This window comes from Eschrichtius robustus, chromosome 8, assembly GCF_028021215.1.
Source record: "Eschrichtius robustus isolate mEscRob2 chromosome 8, mEscRob2.pri, whole genome shotgun sequence".
NCBI lineage: Eukaryota > Metazoa > Chordata > Mammalia > Artiodactyla > Eschrichtiidae > Eschrichtius > Eschrichtius robustus.
Window position 1 is genome coordinate 123689849 of NC_090831.1, and position 21467 is coordinate 123711315.

Sequence of the window (21467 nt, forward strand, 5' to 3'; positions counted from 1 at the left end):
GGAGGTCAGTGGTTCTCAAAGTGTGGCCCCTGAAGCCGCAGCATCAGCGTCACCCGGAAGGGGGTAGCAGTGCAGAGTCTCAGGTCCCAGCCTCAACCTCCTGAGGCAGACACTGTGGGGTGGGCCCCAGCCATCTGGTTAACAAGCCTTCCAGGGGATCCTCGCCTTTAGGACCACTGTGGAGAGCATCCCCTTGCCTAGGCTTAGCGCGCAGTGCCCGCCCGGGTTCCCCGCCCCAGACCCACCCGGAGATGACCCCCTGCCCGGAAGCGGCTCTGAAGCTGGGCGAGCCCCGGGAGTCCCCTTGGTTATTTTTCCTCTCAGAGTCCCGTCCACAGCCTGGACCCCGGCCCTCTCCTACACCCAGCCTGGACAGCTGCCCGCCCCCCCCCCCCACCCAGCCCAGGGAGGTGAGTGGGGAGACTCGGGCCCAGCGGGTGGGGTGCAGGGCCTGGGGAGCTGGCCTCGGCGTCCCAGCAGCCCTGTGTCTCCCTCTCTTCACGGTCAGCCAGCGTTGCCTCCCTGTGCGTCCCTGCTGCTACTTTCTGGGTCAGGCCTTCGGCGCTGAGCCTCCTGGGGGCCAGCCTGTTGCTGGGCTGGGGGCCAAAGGGATGGCCAGAGGGGCAGGAGCACAGGGCAGATGCCTGGCCTGGAGGAGTTTGGGAGACAGGAGAGGCCCGCGCCCGGTAGTGAGGTCATGCCCACCGGGCGGGCATCAGGTGCTCAGAGCCACCCTGAGCCCAGAGTCCCCAGAGGCTTCCTGGACGAGGCTGGAAGGATGGGGGGTGAGGGGGCGTCTGTAACGAAGAGACGAGGGTGGGCACTCTCCCACTGGAGAACAGCCCGGTTGGGACCCTAGAGGGGAGGGTGACCACGGCACTCAGGACACGCGTGGGTGCTGGAGGGGGGAGCGACGGGGGTTTGGGGGAGACAGGCGAGTGGATCCCCTCAGGGGGCAGTGAGAACAGCTCCTGAACTCCTGGCGCCTGGGGGTGCCGAGCCCTGAGGTGTTACAGAGGAATGAAGCTCCACACCCGGCTCTGCCCTGCGGGGCGGGGGGCGGGGCTGTGGGACCCAGTGCATCCCCATGGGAATGAGAGGCAGATGCCGGGACACCGGGCGGGGCAGCCCTGGGGGCTGGAGCTGCGCAGGCAAGCTGAGCCCTCTCCCTCCGCAGGGGCTGGCAGAGGCAGGGGCTGAACGCTGGCGTCCCCAGCAGGGATCACCCGTGCCCCCCACAGGTATGTTCCCAAACTCCAGGCCCCCTTCCCAGCCCCCCAGCCTGCCTGTTCTTTCAGAGCAAGGGGCTGTTACTCTTCAGAGTTCAGTTTTCTGACCTCTCTCGTCCCCTGACTGAGCAGGGTGGGCTTGGGGAGGGAGACGTGGTCACTGTGGATGCCTTGGCCAGCTCCTGCCCCTGCCCACCATCCTGGACTCCAGGGTACGAGGCCCCGGCTGGTCCCCAGGGCTGAGCCTGTGCCCGGCAGGGTGTCTGCTTTCCCCAGAGCCCTGGCCGGGCTGTGGGATGCCGCCTGGCACTCCCTCCGCTCGCCCATTTGCCCGGCCAGGCACCCCTTTCTGGAGTGTTTGCACAGGGAAGCCAGGGTCACCAAGTTAGCACGGTCCTGAATAGGACAAGGAAGGGGCTCCCTGTGGCTGTGTGCCAGCCCCCCGCTCATGGCCACCCGGTCCTTCACCTGCACGGGAGCCCAGGACAGCCACCTGCAGAGAGAGGTGGGTTGGCGGAGCTGTCAGGGCAGCTGGGTGTGTCCTGGCCTGACCTTCCCTCTTGTGACATGTTCGGCCCGTCTCACCACCTGCCCGGGCCTCAGTTTCCCCCTCTGTGAGACCAGGAGCACTTATAGATGACCCGTATGGTCCCTTCCCAAAAGTTCTGAGGAGAGCTATCCCGGAGCCTGGCCAGCCCGTGTTTCCGTGTCTTTTGTGAAAAGCAGATGAAGCAACCTGTACCATCACTCGGGTCTGCAACATGCAGACTCACGTGACGAAGCCTAATCTCATTCTAAGTCTGGTTCTAGAAAAAAGGCTGTCTTTGGAACATGAATCTCTTGTCAGCAAATGAGAAGCTCAACCCCCTTTTCACTGTAGCTGCCAGGAGGCTCACAACCGATTTCTCGGCACCACTGTAGCCACGGGCAGATCCTGAGTCTCTGGTAGCGTTTGCTCCTCCTGCTGCCATTTGTGTCCTCTGTTCTTTTTTTCCTTAAACGTTTTAGTTTATTATAGTGGGTTTGACTTGGAAGCTGCCACGTGTGTCTTCTTGAGAGGAGAGCACAAATCTCATTCAAAACGAAGCGTTTCGGGCTTCCCTGGTGGCGCGGTGGTTGGGAGTCTGCCTGCCAGTGCAGGGGACGCGGGTTCGAGCCCTGGTCTGGGAGGATCCCACGTGCCGCGGAGCAACTGGGCCCGTGAGCCACAACTACTGAGCCTGCGCGTCTGGAGCCCGTGCTCCGCAACGGGAGAGGCCGCGACGGTGAGAGGCCCGCGCAGCGCGATGAAGAGCGGCCCCCGCTGGCCGCAACTGGAGAAAGGCCCTCGCACAGAAACGAAGACCCAACACAGCCAAAACTAAATAAATAAATAAACATTAAAAAAAAAAAAAGAACAACTAAGCGTTTCTTCTACTTTCAGTTAAAACCCTTCTTGTGCTCCTAGGACTACTGAGGCCCATTTCCTTTTTGACCTGAAGCCCCTCGGAAGGTGGGGTGTGGGCTGTCCTCACCCTGCACCACCTCGAAGCCTGGGAGACACTCTGGAGGGCCCACGTCAGCCTCATCTCAGGGAAGGGGGGCTGACGGGCCTCACCCCTCTCCCTCCTGCACCCCCAGGCAAGGGGCCAGTGAGTCTTGCGTCCACATCTCACCCAAGCCTTGGGGAAACTGTGCAGACCGAGACCGCTACCCCTAGCTCCCAGCCTGAGGCCAAGGCCCTGAGACCAGAAATGGCAGCCGTGACGGTGCTCCCTCCACGCCCGATGACGCCTGTGGCTCCTGCTGGTAAGATGCCTTCTACCTGTAGAGACAACTTTCTGGGTGGAGGGGTAGACAGAGGCCCTGGGAGCTTGACTGCTTTGCTCCAGGTCACCCAGCTCGAGGTAGGTCAGGGATCTGGTAGGACCAGGCCTAGGACCCAAGTCTCCTGATGCAGTTCCCTACTTTTCCATGATCTCAAGAGAGGCAGGAAGTGAGGGCCCACCGGATGTCAGGAGGGAGGTTGGGGGCTGCTGGGAGGTGACTGAAGGAGGGAGGATGGGGCGGGGGGGTGCGCTGCGCCATCAGCTGGCTGTGGTGACGCCCACAGGACAGAGCATTGCCCCGGGGCCCTTCCCGCCCGTGCGGCACAGCCCAGGCCAGGCGCCCCGTGAGCTGCTGGGCTGTGTGAAGCAGGAGCAGCTGTGTGATGCGGAAGAGGACTGTCTGGACGGCTCCGATGAGAGGTCCTGCGTGGACCTGCGTGGTGAGCCTTTGGCCCTGCAGCGCTCTCCGGAGGGTCTGGTGTCATGTGGGTGGTAATGGCAAGACCGCTTTAGGTTTGAGGAAGTCCCTGCCCCCATTTCTAACAGATATGAGAAGGTCCTGAGAGAGGCTAGAGGCAGCAGGGAGTGGAAGGAAACTGAGTAGGTAAAAATCGCCAGGAATGTGTGTGTCTTTGGGGATCGTGAAGAGGGGGCATGGGATAGGTGTTTCATAAAACCTCTCTGACCTTTGAGGATACTCATTTACCCATCCATCACCCATCCATTATCCATCCATCCATCATCCACCCATTCATCATCTATCCATCCATTCATCCATCCATATATCCATCCATCCGTCATCCACCCAACCATCATCTATCCATCCATTCATCTATCCGTATATCCATCCATCCGTCATCCACCCAACCATCATCTATCCATCCATTCATCCATCCGTATATCCATCCATCCATCATCCACCCAACCATCATCTATCCATCCATTCATCCATCCATATATCCATCCATCCATCATCCACCCAACCATCATCTATCCATCCATTCATCTATCCGTATATCCATCCATCCATCATCCACCCAACCATCATCTATCCATCCATTCATCTATCCATATATCCATCCATCCGTCATCCACCCAACTATCATCTATCCATTCATCATCTATCCATCCATTCATCCATCCATATATCCATCCATCCATCATCCACCCAACCATCATCTATCCATCCATTCATCCATCCATATATCCATCCATCCATCATCCACCCAACCATCATCTATCCATCCATTCATCTATCCGTATATCCATCCATCCATCATCCACCCATCATCTATCCATCCATTCATCTATCCATATATCCATCCATCCATCATCCACCCAACTATCATCTATCCATTCATCATCTATCCATCCATTCATCCATCCATATATCCATCCATCCATCATTCACCCAACCATCATCTATCCATCCATTCATCTATCCGTATATCCATCCATCCATCATCCACCCAACCATCATCTATCCATCCAACACTCCAAGAGCTGTTGTCAAAGAGAGAGACTGTGTGAGATCGTGTGTGGACCAAAGACCCCATGATCTCACCCGCATATAGTAGAGGGAAGCCTGCACTGGGTGCAGGAGGCATCAGGAGGAAGGGGAGGCCAGAGCCTTGGTCAGCAAGTTCTGTTCTGCGCTTGGCTTGGGGTTGAAGGGGCTCGGTTTATCAGCCAGAATCACTTGTGTGGCTCTCTTCCCCTCCCCCACCCCTGGCATGGGCAGCGAGCGCTGTGCCCTTCCCGGTGCCCACCACGGCCCTGCCTGGGCTGCCGGCCTCGAGAGGTCTTTGCTCGCAGAGTCAGCTGAGCTGCGGCAGCAGGGAGTGTCTGCCAGCCGAGCGGCGCTGTGACCTGCAGCCCGACTGCCAGGACGGCTCGGACGAGGACGGCTGTGGTATGTGCCGGGCTGGGGGGGCACCCCAGGGCCCCGCTCCCGGGTGAGCACCCTCTGAACCCGGCCCACCCGTCCTTGCAGTGGACTGTGGGCTGGCGCCCGGGTCTGGCTGGAGCAGCTGCAGCCGGAGCTGTGGCCTGGGCCTCGCCTTCCAGCGCCGGGAGCTGCTGCGGCCTCCCCTGCCTGGGGGCAGCTGCCTGCCCAGGTAACGGGCATCCCCTCCCAAGCCTCCCCAGCCCCCCAGGTGAGACACCCGCACCGGGGAAGTGCCCCTGCTCTCCTCTGAGACCCGTGTCCAGGCTCCGGGACTCTAGGAGGACAGCCCCCCCTGACGTCCCAGCTTCGCACCTCCTGAAGGCCTTGTCTGAAGCCCCAGCCCTGCCCTCCTCCTGCCTGAGTGTGGGAACTGGAGCAGCGGCCGGCCCTCCTCAGAGCGAGGGTGTAAACAGGCTGCGCCCCTGGTCCTGGGCTCTGAGCCGGAGGCCCTGCAGCGCTTTCGTTCTGTGGATCCGAGGCGGGGGCCCCCACCCTGCCTCTCCTTCCATCCAGGGTTTCCCACCTGGGGTCTCTTCCGCCCCACAGCTGGCCTTCTATCTGCTGCTGCCGCGGGCGCCCTGCCCCAGGATTCCCGCCATCCTAGACCCTTTCCAGGGACCAGAGCCTTTGCCCCTAGAGATCTTTCCACAGGTCACCGCCACCTAGGGGAGGCTTCCTGGGACAGGAAGGAAAGCTGTGGAGTCCCCGGGTGCTGCCCTAAGCCGCCCCGCTGGCCACTGCCCAGGCTCCTCTCTGCCCCTTGGCCCTGCTCCCTCTAGCACGGTCGCACTTCCTTGGGCTCACGTGGTCCACCTCCGTTCTTCTGTCCCCCGCAGTGGCCAGGGCGTGGGCCGTGTGGGACGCCTGGGGGCCCTGCAGCGTCTCTGGTGGGGGAGGCCATCGGAGTCGCTGGAGGAGCTGTGTGGACCCCCTGCCCGAGGATGGTGGTGCCCCCTGCCCCGGGGCCTCCCAAGAGAGGGCACCCTGCGGCTTGCAGCCCTGCATGGGTGGCACAGGTAAGGAGAGCTGGGCTGGGGCGGGGGCATCCAAGGGGGGAGCCCTGTAGGGGTGGGGCCGGCCTCCTGCTGCCCACCCTACCGGGTGCCCATCTCCCCCCTGAGAACGGCGGGGTCGAGGCTGCTGGTCACTCTGCCTGGGTGGTCAGCAAAGCCTCCCCATCCGAGAGGCGCCCTGGAACTGGCCTCGATGTGTGGAGCTTTGTGCGGGGAGGAGACGAGGGCCTGGACCCAGGCTGGCCTGGGGGGCGCAGGGTGTCTGAGAGCAAGGTGTGGGCATGAGGCTATGCCTCATGTGGGGGGGCTGGAGGGGGCCGGTCAGAAGCTCTTAGGGGCCAGGACTGCTGTCCTCTTTCCGCTGCTGGGGCCCCTCAGGCAGAGCCATCCCAGCAGAGGTCTCTGCGTCTCACTGGTACGCAGGGCGACGGGGCAGCGGGGAGAGCAGGGGAGTTGGGGTGCAGGCGTGGGTCCAGGGGGGGTCTGGGCCAGGCTCTTGCAGTGGAGAAGGGCGGCTGGGTGTCTGAGGGGACTCCTGGGTTTCCACATTGAGGCTGAATGAAGGCCAGTTGTTTAGAAGGCTCTGGAAGTTTTGATCTGGGAGAAAATGTGAGGATGGGTAGTGGACATGTCGAGGTGCCAGCCAGGTCCACAGATAGAGGTGGGGCCCCAATGAACCAGATTCAGCAGAAGGCTCTGCTCCGAGAGGGAGATCTGGGCTGACGGTGGAGGTCCCCGAGGGGCAGAGCCCACACTCATCCTCATGAGCCCTTCCGTCGCCCCCATAGCTTCTCGGAGCTCACCCAGGTACCCCGAGCCGCCCCGCCCTGCAGGGTTCCGTGCAGTGTCCTGCCCTTTTCCCCGCAGAGGCGCTGGGCTGGACACCCTGGGGTCCCCGGTCCGCCTGCTCCCAGAGCTCCCTCGTCCCTGGAGGGGGCCCAGGCTGGCGCAGCCGTTCCTGGCTCTGCCCCAACCCTGGGGACACGTCCTGCCCAGGAGAGGCCACCCAGGAGGAGCCCTGCAGCCCCGCTGTGTGCCCAGGTGTGGCCCCCTCTGTCCCTGGTGTGTCTGGGACCCTCGGGTGGGGTGAGGAGCAGCTGAAGAGAATGACCCTTCGGGAGGGGCGGGGGCAAGCCTGGCTATTGTCCAGAAGCTTCTCCTGGCCCCCAGTCACAGGCCCAGGAAGCCCAGCAGGAGATGAACAGGGTGGGCCTGGCCTGAGGGAGCGCTGGGGGCCTCGCTGGAGGAGTGGATGTTGGTGGGGCCGAAGCTGCAGTTAGGACCCTGCACGGCGCCAGCCCACACAGCTCCAGACCCTTGCAGGGTCATGCTCGGCCCCCTCTTTCCTGCGTCCCTCACGGTCGACTCCACTCTTCCTGACGGTACCCGGCGGCTGGGGTGTGTGGGCTGCCTGGTCCACCTGCTCAGCGCCCTGCGATGGAGGCGTCCAGACACGCGGGCACAGCTGCTCTGCCTCAGCTCCTGGGGACCCCGGGTGCCAGGGACCCCACAGCCAGACCAGGGGCTGCAATACGCAGCCCTGCACAGGTGCCGAGTCCCCTCCCATCCTCCCACCAGGCGCGTCCCGCCGGCCCCTGGGGGTTTGACCTTTCACCGCCTACCTTTGCATGGCACCGAGCTCTGCCTCCAGGACAGACCATGCCTTGAGCTAAGAGAGACTTTGCCTGATTTCCTGGGTCTCCTCCAGCCCCCAGCCACCGGGGACCAGGCAGGGCTATGCCCTGAGGGAGGGGGCTTCATCCGACTCTCTGTCCCTCTGACTGACTGCCACCTGTCACCTGCGTGCAGGTTGCCCCCGCCCCTCCACCTCCCTGCCCTTCCTGCCTGCCCCTGCTGAGACCCGCTCTGTCTTCCCGTCCAGCCCAGTGCCCAGGCGACACAGTGTTCCGCTCAGCTGAGCAGTGCCACCAGGAGGGGGGCTCACGCCCTCGGCTGTGCCTGGCGCAGGGCCCTGGGGTGGAGTGCACCAGCGTCTGCACCCCTGGCTGCGCCTGTCCCCTTGCCCTCTTCCTGCACGACGCCAGCTGCCTGCCCCTGAGTCAGTGCCCCTGCCAGCTGCACGGGCAGCTCTATGCACCTGGAGCAGTGGCACGGCTGGACTCCTGCAATAACTGGTGGGTACCAGCGTCGGGATGGGGGTGGGGCTTGGTGGCTCCAGAGGTGGACGGGTGTGGACTCCCACACACCGGGGGGCTCAGCATGCCTCTGTGCTGCCAGGCCTGGGCCCTGGGAATGCTGAAGTGAACTGGATGCTGCCAGGCCTGGAGGGGCAGGCGTCTGTAGGGACCTTCGTGCTCATTTGACTGATGGGGAGACTGAGGCTCAGCTGGGAAAGGCGATTTATGATGGAACTAGAGCCTGGAGTGGGGGCGTTCTACGTTCTCCTTCCAGTTACCTCTGTTTCTCTTTCCTGAGTGTAATTCACTTCCTGGGCTGCACTTGCTTTCTGCTCAGAAGCCTTTAAACACCCAACCCTCAAAACTGATACCAGGATCTGCCAGCAGAGGGCGCGCTAACCCCGTTCCCTCTGTTTTTTTCAATTTTCCGTTCTTTTTTCTTTCCTTTCAGTTCATTTTCTTCTTCCTTTTTATTTTCTGTCCCCTGGTCCTCCCTCAATTCCCTCCTTCATTCTTCCTCTCCCCCTGCCCCTTTCTCTTTTGCCTTTTCTCTCTTAGATTTTTTTTTCTGGAATGTCCACATATTTGACAAGTGGGCTTTAAAACATTTTTATTGGAGAAAAGTAAAAGGGAGGAAATACGCAAGAGAAAGATCCAGGAGACTCAAGCTAGTGTCTACTCCTTCTGAACAGCTCCTAACTGGCCCCGAAGTGTCGCTCAAAGTCATTTCTACACAGTGTTTAATAAATACAAATGGAATAAAAAGTATAAAAAGACGACTTCTTGATAAAATCGTGGGACAAAGGGCAGCACAGCACCTGGGCCGTCAGGGAGCTCACGGAGGGTGGAATTGCGGGGTGGGGGGGGCTGGGTGAGAATCCTTGGTCACTCACGCACTTCACGTGGGACACAGGGCAACTTGCTTTACTTCCCAGACCCTCGGGTTCCTCTTCTGTGCGGTGGACACTGTGGTCCCAGCCACTTCTCCCTGCGGGCAGGTGCACAGGGCTCCAAGGAGCAGGGGCTGATTGTGTCCTCACTGGGCCCTCTCTCTGCAGCACTTGTATCTCTGGTGTGATGTTGTGCACCTCGGAGCCCTGCCCAGGTACTCCCATGCTCGGGGCCCAGGAATGGGCAGTGGTGGGGTCTCAGGGACCACAGGGGATACTGGCCCCTTCAGTAATCAACCTGGTGGTGTCAGGGGTGTCCCGGGAAGTTGGGGGTCCAGGGATGACTTGACCTGGTTTCACACGTTCTGTGCCTCTCCCCCGGCACCCGCCCTGGCAGTCGCCTGTGGCTGGAGCCCCTGAACCCCGTGGAGTCTCTGCAGCCACAGCTGCAACGTGGGTGTTCGGCGGCGCTTCCGGGCAGGCACTGCGCCCCCGGCTGCCTTCGGGGGGACTGCGTGCCAGGGTCCCAACATGGAGGCTGAACTCTGCAGCCTGCGGCCATGTGGATGTGAGAGCTGGGACCCGTGTCCTCAACCCTCGTCACTCCCCACGCCGGACCCCAAGACAAGTGCAAGGACCTTCCCTAGGAAATGCCATGAAGGTTTGGTTCCCAGAGAGCCCTAAGAGGGGTCCTCCCTGGAGGCCAGCCCCGCAGGGAGGACCTCCAGGTGTAATCCTGCAACCCCCCCGAGAAGGGGGGAGGTCTCCTGGGCTGGGTGCGAGGCTGCAGGTGCCTGGGATCCAGAGGGTGGAGTGACCGGGTGTCTGGGCGTGTGAGACAGGGCCTGCAGTGACCTGGGGTGACACCCACTTCCCGGTGGGGAGTGGGGCCCCTGGTCTCCGTGCTTCGTGCCCTGCGGGGGTGGCTACTGGAATTGCAGCCGAGGGAGTGGCAGGCCCAGCCCCGTGGACTTCTCCACCTGTAGCCTGCAGCCCTGTGCAGGTGAGGGCACCCACCTTTTCCTCCACGTCCTGCCCTCCCTTCTCATCCCCACACCACCCACGGCCCTGTCAACCCCTCCCTGTCACCCCAGGGACCCTGCTCCCTGAGCTCCCATGCAGCCCCACGACCTTCCCGGCCACGCCCGGAGCTGATGCCTCTCCCAGGTGGGACCCTGGGGGAGAAGTGAATGTGCCCAGGCTGAGCTGTCAATCTCTGTGTCCCCAGGGCCAGTGCCTGGTGCGTGTCCCCCGGGGAAGCAGCGGCTGGACTGTGCACAGGGCCCTGCCTCTTGTGCAGAACTCAGTGCCCCGAGAGGGACTGACCAGCCCTGCCACCTGGCTGCTGCTGCCCTTCTGGTGAGCGTTCACTGCCTGACCTCCTTGGGGCCTGGGTAGGGGTAGAGCCAAGGGTGTGGGTCTGGAGGCAGGGAAAGCCTTGCAGAGTTGAGGACAGAGCACTGAACTCAGGGCGCGTGGCTCTGCTCTGCCAGCCCCGTGACCAGCACGTGACCCCGGGCGAGTGGCATTCAGGTATGGGCCTCTGTTTTCCCGTTTGTAAAATGGTGATTGGTCTGGAAATTCTTTATGATTCGTGCCTGCTTGAGGGCTCTGTCCTGTTACGTTATCACCAGTTATTCATCGAGCACTTACTGTAAGCTCAGTCCTGGGCTGGGCTACGCTGTGGGGAAGAGCAGGCTCTGCCCCCAAGAAGACTCCAGTCTGGGGAAAGCAGACCCAGAGCCCCTACAATGAAGACAGACCCACGTGATACACAGGAAGTGAGCTCTGCATGTTGCAGAGCACGTGATGCAGACTGGTGGGGATGGGGTCCAGGACGGGGGGCTTCCCGGAGGAGGCGGTCCAACTTGACCGTCAGAGATTAGAGGATGTGGAGAGCAGGGAGGCAGCCACTCCAGTTGGAGGGTGGTGGGAACCAGGGCTGGCAAATGCAGCGGGGGATGGTGGAGTTTGGACAAAAGCTCACGGGACAGTGGGGAGGGCTTCCAGAGATGCTGCTGAAGCTTGGGGCCTGGTAGGGACAGACTCCAGTGAGGGCTCAGGCTGTTCCACTAGCAGCTCTGTGACCTCAGGCTGAGTATTCTCATGCCTCAGTTTCTCCACTTGTAAAACTGGGGTAACAGTGTCCCTGGTCATGGGAGTCTGTGAGACAGTAAACTGCTTCCCAGGGCTGCTACTTTCAGGACATCTGACTTCGAATCATGTGCTGGCAGATGGCTGTGTTTTTAAAGTTGAGCCCCTAGCAACTTCTGTCCAAACCCCCTGTGCATGTAGTTTCATCTGATTTTGTTTTGTTTCTTTTTACGTCATTTTGTATGAATTGCAATTTTCATACTTCGTTAGTTGATTTCATGGATTTGACAGTTCAGTCTTGTGTCCTGCAAGTGGAGACGGTCTTTTCTCCCAGAAATCGGGGGTCTGTGCCCTTCCCCACGGCCCCTGCACCTGATGGTGTGTGTTTCCCCGATGCTGGGAAGTGGGAAGAGACTTGATGTTTGGAAGGAGGGTCCACGGTGTTTGAGGGAGGGCGCCTGCCAAGTGGGCGCTGAGCTCTGATAGTGGGGGGCAGGTGGGGAGAGAGCAGGCCAGGCCGGAAACCGGAAGGTGATGGAGGGTTTTTGGTTTCAGAACAACGTGTGTGTGCCTACCCAGGACTGCCCCTCCGCCCACGGGGGACACCTCCACCCCCCAGGCAGTGCTGTAATTCGTCCATGTGAGAACTGGTGAGACCACCTCCCTCTGCAACGGCCCCAAGACCCCAAGGACCCCTCTGTCTCTCCTGAGCGGCAGGGGGTGTTGGCCTCCATGGGCCTCGGAGACACCCCTTCCTGCAGGCACAGTGACCAGCTCTCCGGGGCCAAGACTGCTTGTGTCCCTCGCCCGTGCCCTCCCCTCCAGTCTCCCTCTTCCCTCCCGTCTCTGTCTGCTGAGGCTGCCTCAGCTACACCGAAGACGGGGTGGCTCGAACACAGAGTTTGTCCTATCACAGTTCTGGAGTCTAGAAATCTAAGATCCCGGAGTCAGCAGGGCTGCTTCCTCCTCAGGGCTGTGAGCAAGCGTCTGTTCCAGGCCCCTCTCCTCTTCTGGAGTTTGTGGGCAATTCCTGGTGTTCCTTGGCTTATAGCTGCATCCCTCCAATCTGCCTTCACGTGGCCGTCTCCTCCTTGTGTTTTCACATCATCTCTTCCGTGTGCACCTATGTCCAAATTCCCCCTTTGTATAAGGACACCAGTCATATTGGATTAGGGTCACCCTAATGGCCCCATTTCAACTTGATCACCTCTGTAAAGACCCTCTCTCCGAGTCAGGTCACATTCTGCGGTCACATTCACATATTAGGCCTCCGACATGAATCTGAGGGGACACATTCAGCCTCTAACAGTGCCCTGACCCTCTGCTTCTCCTCCTCCAGCTCCTGTGACTCTGGGCTTATCACCAACTGCACCTCCTGGCCTTGTGAGGAGGGTGAGAAGGGCGTCTCTCCTGACTTCGCCCCTGCAAGCTCCCTCTGCAACCCCTGCTTGCCGAAGTGGGTCTGCATGGGGCCGGGGCTGGGGAGGAAAGCCCTGGGGAGAGGTGGGCGCAGGGAGGAGGGATGCTCTTGTCCTGTGCATCACACTCTGCCCCCAGCCCTTTGGGTCCCTCCAGCCTCCGCTTGCTCTGTTCTCTCTCTGCCTCTCCCTGCTGTGCACCCCCAGGTCAGCCCACGTGGTCACCCTGGACCCCATGGAGCGAGTGCTCGGCCGCCTGTGGCCCTGCCCGACGCCACCGGCACCGCTGCTGCACCAGGCCCCCGGGCGTTACACCATCCAGCTTGGCACTGCTGCCCCCACTGGCTTCAGCCCCACCCCTTTGCCCAGGCCCTGAGGCAGAGGAGGAGCCCTGCCTCCTGCTGGGGTGTGACCGTGAGTCCCGTGGAGCCCAGATGTGGCCTCTGCGCCCTGTGGATGCCTTCCGCCTTGCACCAGCCAAGCCCTCGCCACTCCTGTGTGGGCGGCCTCCGGAGCCGGACCCCAGCCCGGGGCCTGGGGGATTACTGCGAGGGGCCTCCGGCCCAGGGGGCCGCCTGCCAGGCTCTGCCATGCCCAGGTACCTGCCGACGACGGGGCTGGGTCAAGGAGCAGAGGCGGGAAAGCTGCAGGGAGCATGACGGGGAGACGGGCCGGGGTGGGCGACCCCCCCAAGCTCTCTGCCTATCCTTTCCCCTCCCCCCAGTGACCAACTGCACCGCCATCCAAGGGGCCGAGTACAGCCCCTGTGGCCCTCCCTGTCCTCGCTCGTGTGACGACCTCGTGGTGAGTCTGGGTTCCTGAGGGTCGCTTTGCGGGACGGCAGGGTGTGGCTTTGGGGTGTGGCCCCTCTGACCTGGGGTTGCCCCGCAGTGGTGGGAAGGGGCGGGGTCAGCGCCCATCAGGGTCCCACTTGTTCCGGAGAGAAGTGGGAGCGAGCCTCACCCAGCAGCCCTTGCCTTCCTTACCGCAGACGTTTCTCAATATAAACGTTTTATGACAGAAGCAGCACAAACACATAGAAAGGGGCAATCATCCCGTTATATCATCGTAAACCCCAGGGGCGTATCGGCGCCCAGACCTCGCCTCCGTGCGCGCGCGTGTGCGCATGCGCCTGCGGGGGGTGGTGGGGCTATCCTCCGAGCTCCGCCCAGGACCATGGAGAGGGACACGGGCAGGCCGCGGGGGTCTCTGTGCAGGGGCGCCTGCGCGGTGGTGAGGAAGCGGACCCGAACCAAAAACGCTGAGAGAAGTGCTGGGGAGAAGGGACGCGCTTGGAGGCCCCGTTCGGACCTGTCCAGGGAGGTCGGGAGGCTCCCACACGGAGGAAGGACGAGGAGGCGGTGCCTGGTCCCGGCCTCCCCCAGGGAGCCCCAGCGCCTCCCCAAACGCTCCCTCTCCCCCCAGCTTTCCGGTCGCCTGCTCCCTGCGTTCTAGGAGGTCTGGGAGAGGCCTCGGTCCGCGCTCAGCCCTCCATGGGGTTCACGTTTGGAGGCCACTCCGCCCAGGGCAGCTCCTCTCAGGCTCCCCTCTCCCTCCCCCTCCTCCCCTGGAGGAGAAACGCCGGTGGACGCGCGGCCTGAGCGTAGAGCGTTACGGTTCTGAACCGGAGCCTCGCACCTTCTCCCCTCTGCCCCCCTCCCCCTCCCCTTCATCTTCCCTCCCGGGCGCCCCTTCCCGGTCCCCTCGGCCCTGCTTTCCGCTGACCGGGGCCCTCCCTTGCTGTCCCCCAGCCCTGCGTTTGGCACTGCCAGCCAGGCGGTTACTGCCCGCCGGGCCGGGTGCTGAGTGCCGACGGCGCTGTCTGCGTGCAGCCCAGCCGCTGCAGCTGCCTGGACCAGCTGACCGGGGAGCGGCACCGTCCCGGCGCTCAACTGGCGAGGCCCGATGGCTGCAGCTACTGGTGAGGCGGGCGTGTGGGCAGGATGCGGGGGTGAGGGCACCCAGGTGGGCAGGATGCAGAGGCAGGGGTGAAGGCACCGTGTGGGTAGGATGCGGGGTCCAGGGGTGAGGACAGGACTAGTCCACTTTGTGTCTCGTGCCCCTGAGCTCTCCCGGTCTCAGCGGATGCACGCTAGCCTCCCACAAGCCCTGAGGAGATGTGGCAGGCCCCCTAACGCCTTGTCTGACAGGTGGGGAAACCGAGGCAGCCAGCTCCGCAGTCCTGGGAGGCTTTGGAGGGCTGGGCGTGTGCTGTGAGGGGGAAGGGGGCGGCGGTGTGGTGTTTCCTCCCTCTGTCTGGCCCCTCTCAGCAGCAGCGACCTGTGATCATTTCCCCATGGGACAGAGTCCGCAGGACACCTGAGAGGGCCCTGAGTGGGACAGGGAACAGGGGCTGGAGGCGCTAGAGAACGGGGAGGGTGGCTGAGACCTCAGAGGGAAATGGGGCCGGGGGGAGGGAAGGGAAGGCCGATTAGGAGGCGTGTGTGCGGAGGACCCGGCGGGACTGAGCTGCCCTCTCCCTCCTGTGCCTGCGTGCCCCGCCCAGCACCTGCTCGGAGGGCAGGCTGACCTGCACAGACCTGCCTTGCCCAGGTATGCGCCCCGCTCCGGGGGAGGTGAGGAGAAGCAGCCCAGTGGCTCAGAGAGGGTTGGGGCTGGGGGAGGGATGGCTGCACCCCAATGCCCACCATTCGCCTCCACAGTGCCTGGAGTCTGGTGCTCGTGGTCGGAGAGGACGGCGTGCTCCCAGCCCTGCCAGGGCCAGATGAGGACCCGCTCCAGGGCCTGCACCTGCCCGGCTCCTCAGCATGGAGGGGTCCCGTGCCCCGGGGAGGCGGGGGAGGCAGGGGCCCAGCATCAGAGGGAGACCTGCGCCAGCCCCCCTGAGTGCCCAGGTGAGATGCTCCACTAGGTTGCTCCGATCCCGATAGGCTGGGACCCCTTGGGCCTAAGGCAGCTGGATGACTTTGTCTTCCTGGCACAGTGGATGGAGCCTGGGGCCCGCGGTGACCATGGTCTCCCTGTGACGTTTGCCTGGGGCAGTCCCATCGGAGCCGAGCATGTAGCTGGCCCCCCACTTCTGAGGGAGGCCGGCCCTGCCCTGGGGGCCACAGGCAGAGTCGCCCCTGCCAGGACAATTCTACTCAATGCGCAGGTGAGGGCTTCTGTGGAGCTCTGGGCGGGGGCGGGGGGGGGGTCCCTTGTAAGGCTAGGAAACGCTGCCTCTGACCTTTGACCCCCCCACATACACACTTGCATGTCACTTTCTTTGAGGGACGGCCCTTAGGTCACTCACCCCGTGGAACTGGGGCAGGGTGAAGGTCCGAGCGGGTGGTGGGCATAGCAGGAGAGCTTATCACCCGACAGTCGGGATCCCCCAGGATGGACCCCCCTCAGCACCCACCCTCTCTGCTTCCCTCCTGCTGTAGACTGTGCAGGTGGCGAGGGTCTTCTCCCCTGTGGGCGGCCCTGCCCCCACTCCTGCCAGGACCTGTCCCCCGGGGTCGTGTGCCAGCCAGGCTCGACAGGCTGCCAGCCCAGCTGTGGGTGCCCCCCTGGCCAGCTGTCCCAGCACGGCCTTTGTGTGTCCCCAGCCCAATGCCGCTGCCAGTACCAGCCCGGAGCCATGGGTCAGTGCCTCCACTCCCCCTCCCAACGGCCCCCTGAGCATGGCAGCACCCGCCTGCCTGGCCCCTGCCGCTCTGCCCACAGGGGCCAACCTGGGGCTGCGGGACGGGAATGGGCAACTTCTGCATCCTTGGGCTGGTCCAGGTTGGGGCTTCCACCTCCTGCGTCCAGGATCCGGGTCCCCATGGGGTGGAGTCTGGTAGGGGGGGAGGGAGGGAGGGAAGGAGGAGGCAGTAGGGTATGATGGGGCTGAGTGGTCTGAAGTGCCCGCCCCCACTCCTGTGTCCTCAGGGATCCCTGAGAACCAGAGCTGGTCCGCAGGGTCTGGGCTCAGCTTCTGGGAGAGCCTGGAGCCCGGGGAGGTGGCGACTGGACCACGTGAACAACTGGTGAGCCAGGAGGGTGAGCCAGGGAGGGGGTGGGCTGCCAGCCGGGCAGTAGGGCCCTCAGGGAAGTGGGCAGGGCCCTGTCTTCTGAAGCCGCCTTCCTTGTCCCCAGCACCTGTGTGGCGGGTATCCTGCAGTGCTGGGAGGTGCCCGACTGCCCCGGGCCCAGGCTGCGGGGCTCCTGGGGTCCCTGGGAGGACGGCAGTGTTTCGTGTGGAGGAGGGGAGCAGCTGTGCTCCCGGCGCTGTGCCCGGGCGCCCTGCCCCAGGCCTGCCCACCAGAGCCGCATCTGCTGCACCCAGGTCTGCAGAGGTGAGCCCCAGTCCAGGCTCTGCCCTGGACACTCCGACTGAGCTGATTCCCACTTTGGCCTTTGACCCTGACTCACAGGTGCCTTTTGACCTCTCCCACCCCATCCCCACAGGCTGCCCCTTACCCAGGCCAGTGATGGGCAAGTGAAGGAGGAAGGAGGCAGACTCGGGCTGTGCCGAGGTGTGGGGAGACCTTAGGAGCGGGCGTGGCACAGGCCCTGGGGGGCAGGCCCGGGAGGGTGTCGTTGGCCTGTCTGGGGGTGGGCACCAGGGTGAGTTGGGGGTGGGCACCAGGGTGAGTAGAAGCAGGCCGTGGGGTGGGCACAGGAGGCAGCGAGGGCAGCGGGGCCGGAGCTGGGCACTGACGCAGGTGCTGCCTCAGAGGCAGGCTGCGCGGCCGGACGTCTGTACCAGGAGTGCCAGCCCGGCGAGGGCTGCCCCTTCTCCTGCGCCCGCATCACTCGGCAGGTGGGCTGCCTCTCCGCTGGCTTCGAGGAGGGGGCTGGCTTCGAGGAGGGCTGTCACTGCCCCGAGGGCACCTTCCTGCACCGTTTGGCCTGTGTCCAGGTTAGAACTCACCCTGCCTGCAACCCAGGCCCCTCCCCTTCCCTGTCAGCTCTCACCTCTGCAGCCTCTAAGCCTCCTGACTTAGAGCTGGTGACATTGAACCCCAGGGAGGGGAAGGGACACACCAAGTCAGGAGCCAGTTACTGGCAGAGTTAGACTCAGACTCAGGTGTCCTGGTTCCTGGCTGAGGCCCTTTCCTCCTCCCTCGCTCCCTGCTCCCCACGTCCCATCCTAGAAGGGCCTCTGTTGATCCTGCCGTGTCCTGGCTAAGTGCTCTGTGCAGGAAGGTGCCTGGCCATCTCCGGTCAAGCCCATAGCCTTGCATCGCTCACGTTCATACCCCTGACACAGGTGAATGGTCCCACTTGCTGCCGGAAATGCTCTCCTAGGGCCCGGGGCCTCACCCCTGCCCCCACCATCCTCCCCTACCCTCTTCCTTCTCCCCACCCGCCTTCCGAGGATGTGCACAGATGCGGAGAGCTGGCACCCGGCAGGTGGCTCCAGCCTGTGCCACTGCACTTTCTCTTATGCTCCCCCCAGGAGTGCTCCTGTGTGCTGACTGCCTCACTGCTGCAGGAGCTGGGAGCTGCCAGCGCTGACCCGGGGGCTCACCTGTCCATTCTGGGAGAGGGGGGTCAGCCCCTTGGGCCTGGAGATGAGTTGGGCTCAGGTCAGACCCTCCATACAGGCTGCAGCAACTGGTGAGGGGGACGATGAGGGTTGGGGAGATATGAGGGCGAGGGAGGGGGTAAGAGGGTGAGAGGATGTGGGTGGGAGAGCACTGCCCCACTCCTGGAACCGGGCTCACCCTGGCTCCGTCTCCTTGCCCTCTGGGATTGAAGTATCTGCCCACACTCCTTTCTCCCGGGGTCCATGCCGCCGTCCCCTCATCCCCACACCCTCTTGCCAGCTCCTGTGCGCACGGGAAGCTGTCCTGCTCCGTGGGTGACTGCTCCAAGGCTGGGGTTGGCTTCGGTCCCCGGGGCCCGTGGGGCCCGTTTCCGCTCCTGTGGCGGGCTGGGCACCCGCACCTGCAACTGCCACTGTGCACGCCCCACACCCGCTCCCCGTGGCCAGGACTGCCGTGGGCCCCGCCAGGACCTCGAGTACTGCCTCAGCCCGGACTGCCCAGGTGAGGGGACAGGGACTGGGTAGGCACAGGCTGGATGGCCGAATCCACTTCACTGGCCCTTTGTCCCTTCCTGTTTTTGTCCATCCCTGGCGCCAGCTCTTGGTCTCTCTTCCTCTTACTGTCTAGCTCTGTGTTTCTCTTCTGTTCAGGTACATTCAACCAAATTTCTGGAGCTCTTGTCACGTGCACCATAGTGTGCATGGGGGATGTGTTGGGGGATGGGAGAGTGAGGACCCCGACCTTGGAATCCAGGGGCTCAGATAACCCATTTCAGCACGTGGTGAGCCCTGTGGGAGGTTGCGTGTGCTGAGGAATATGGGGGAGGTTGAGAATTCTCCTAGAGGGACAACCTAGGAGGGCTTCCTGGAGGAGGCAGCACCTGAGGGGGTCTGAGCGATGGAGAGGACTTTGACAAGCATTGGAGAAGGATGCCAGGAATCAGGAACAAAGACCTTGCTATGGTAGCAAGGCTACTGTGAGCGAGTGCTGTGCTTGGGGCCTGGGGTGTCTGGGCTGAACCAGACAGGTTTGGAACTTGACCACCAGCCTTGGGCTTGGTCCTGGTACACTGCAGCCTGGGAAACACTTCTGAGCAGGGCTTTCCTTTGGCACAGGGGCTGCAGGGTCCACGGTGGAACCAGTGACAGGCCTTCCAGGTATCCCAGACTCCTCGGGCCCTGACCCCGGATTCCCTGCACCACCCGCTCTGGGAAGAGCAAGGCCCGGGTCTCCTCCCTCCCCAGCCCTGCTCCTAGGAGGCCAGGAGCCCAGGGCTGCCTCATCAGGAGACCCCTCTCCCCCTCGAAGGCGGCTGGGGTCTGTGGTCCCCGTGGTCCCCCTGCTCCAGCAGCTGCACAGACCCCGCTCACCCTGCTTGGGGCAGCCTCACCCGCCTCTGCCTGGCGAACGGCACCGGGGGGCCTCTTCCCAGGAGCGCCCCTGCAACCTGCCCTCCTGCACAGGTGCACCTTCAGCTGCCCCCTCGCTGACTGTCGGCGTGAGATGTGGGCTGCCCAGGTCCCTGCTGGTCCCTCCAAAGCCAAGGCCAGGCTGGCTCTGATAAGGGGAGAGGGGCCTGCATGTCCTAGGCGGTGCTACCTCCACTTACCAAGCTGGGCCCCACTAGTATTTGGGAGGGTGGATAAGAGCAGAGAGGTATATTCAGAAACCCAGAAGTCTGGAGGCTGCTGGAGCCGAGTGGGCAGCGCTGGGGACAGAAGGAGGGACCCAAGGGTGCCCAGTGTGGGAGGGGGGAGAATCGAGGCTGGACCCAGGGCTGACCTGAGTGGTGAGCTGGGTGGTCTTCCCTGGCAGAGTGCCCTCCCCGGAGAAATGTGGCAGCAGGTGGCCCCCGGGGAGCTGGGGCCCTGTGAGCAGACGTGCCGGGAGCCCAACGCCACGGAGACTCAGGGCAACTGCAGTGCGGGGCAGGCCCCGGGCTGTGTGTGCCGGCGCGGGCACTTCCGCAGCCAGGAGGGCCCCTGCGTGCCTGCAGACCACTGCGAGTGCTGGCACCACGGGCGTCCCCACCCAGTGAGACACCACGGCCCTCCACGCCCCCTAGCCCTTCTTGACCCAGGCCTCCGGTCCACCGATTTGTCCCTTTACCCCCACTGGCTCCTCTCCTATACCCGGGCGCGCGGCAGTGGGCAGCTTGGCCATCAGCCATCACACTGGGACAGTCTCTGGCCCCTGGAGGCCCACCTCCCCTCCTGAAACTCTTGTTGCCGACGCCAGTCTCAGGCCACTGCCCTGGCCAGGCCCCCAGGCTGGGCTCAGGGCTGGGGTGGGATAACAGAAAAGTCTGCGAGGGGAGGGACGGAGAGGAGGCTCTCCCCACTCTCCCCAGCCCGGATCCGAGTGGCAGGAGGCCTGTGAGAGCTGCCGCTGCATCAGTAGGAGGAGCGCCTGCACCCAGCACTGCCCCCGCTCACCTGTGCCCAGGTACCCACCTGCAGCCCTGCTGCCCTCTCAGAGGGCTCCCCGGGCTCCTTCCCGGGTCCCTCCCCGGAAGCTGGTCTCAGAGCCTCAAGCAGGTGGTGTGGGGCCTTGGGCCATCCTCCTGAGAGGACTGGGGGCCACTCCCTCTGCAGGGCGAGGTGGCCGTGCAGGAGCCGGGGAGCTGCTGTCCCACTTGCCGCCAGGAGACTCCGGGTATGCAGGGGACCTCGGGCACCTCCTGCCGCGCCTCTCCCTGCTCTGGGCCCTTCTCCCAAACCACTCCCATGCCTGCCGGGGGAGGCCCGCCTTCTCCAATCCTGCCCACCGTGGGGATCCGCAGAGTGAAGACCCCCCAGTGCTGCATCGCAACGCCTGGCCACCCCCTCCCTGACCTGCTCTGCTCAGGTCCACACTCTGTCGCCCTCGCAGAATCCCCTCATCACGGCCTTCTCCCTGCCCTGCCCTGCCCTCACCTCCTGCCACTCGCCTGCCCCTCCCCACAGAGGAGCAGCCCTCCTGCTGGTACCTCACCGAGCTTCACAACCTCACCAAGGGCCCCTGCTACCTGGACCAGGTGGAAGTGAGCTACTGCGGTGGGCACTGCCCGTCCAGCACCAACGTCCTGCCCGAGGTGAGCAGAGAGGGGGGCTGCCGGCCCCGGGGAGTCAGGTCGAGCGGTGGTCTGCAGTGGCCTGTGGCTGTGAGCCTAGAACCCAGCCAAGGCCCAGAGGACACAAGGGACAAAGTCCATCTCACCGGCATACAGCTGATCAGAGCCAGGGGTGAGTTTTCACCAAGGTGGTGGCACACCTGCCATCTGGCCCAGTGACCGCAGAGGGACTTGGGCTCCGGAGCCTGCTGCCTGCCTCTGCCCCTGCCAGGGGACTCTGGTCCTGCTTCTCCCTGCTGTGGCTCCACACAGCTCCTGGTGCCTGCCCCTTGGCCCACTGTGCCCCTCAAGGCAGGCAAGCCAGGATGACAAAGAAAGGCGCGGAAGAGCTAAG

At 63.4% G+C, this 21467-nt stretch overlaps 1 protein-coding gene across 1 annotated transcript in view; it reads left to right on the plus strand.

Moving 5' to 3' along the window:
- Positions 1-20238, plus strand: part of LOC137768369 (SCO-spondin-like) — a 38485-nt gene extending 18247 nt beyond the window's left edge. The window contains 39 exon segments of the mRNA XM_068549842.1: positions 325-382; positions 1157-1241; positions 2850-3017; positions 3322-3464; positions 4769-4949; positions 5031-5175; positions 5671-5694; positions 5829-6001; positions 6866-7043; positions 7386-7546; positions 7881-8133; positions 9195-9241; positions 9424-9594; positions 9898-10029; positions 10255-10362; positions 10365-10391; positions 11171-11178; positions 11676-11770; positions 12460-12512; positions 12746-12955; positions 12958-12974; positions 13016-13136; positions 13263-13342; positions 14290-14459; positions 15045-15091; positions 15202-15393; positions 15483-15653; positions 15928-16128; positions 16418-16503; positions 16505-16515; positions 16625-16824; positions 17206-17390; positions 17931-18091; positions 18301-18387; positions 18389-18522; positions 19137-19178; positions 19330-19440; positions 19443-19519; positions 19837-20238. Of these exon segments, the coding sequence (XP_068405943.1) occupies positions 325-382; positions 1157-1241; positions 2850-3017; positions 3322-3464; positions 4769-4949; positions 5031-5175; positions 5671-5694; positions 5829-6001; positions 6866-7043; positions 7386-7546; positions 7881-8133; positions 9195-9241; positions 9424-9594; positions 9898-10029; positions 10255-10362; positions 10365-10391; positions 11171-11178; positions 11676-11770; positions 12460-12512; positions 12746-12955; positions 12958-12974; positions 13016-13136; positions 13263-13342; positions 14290-14459; positions 15045-15091; positions 15202-15393; positions 15483-15653; positions 15928-16128; positions 16418-16503; positions 16505-16515; positions 16625-16824; positions 17206-17390; positions 17931-18091; positions 18301-18387; positions 18389-18522; positions 19137-19178; positions 19330-19440; positions 19443-19519; positions 19837-20238 (4915 nt within the window).
- Positions 20239-21467: the final 1229 nt, after the last annotated feature.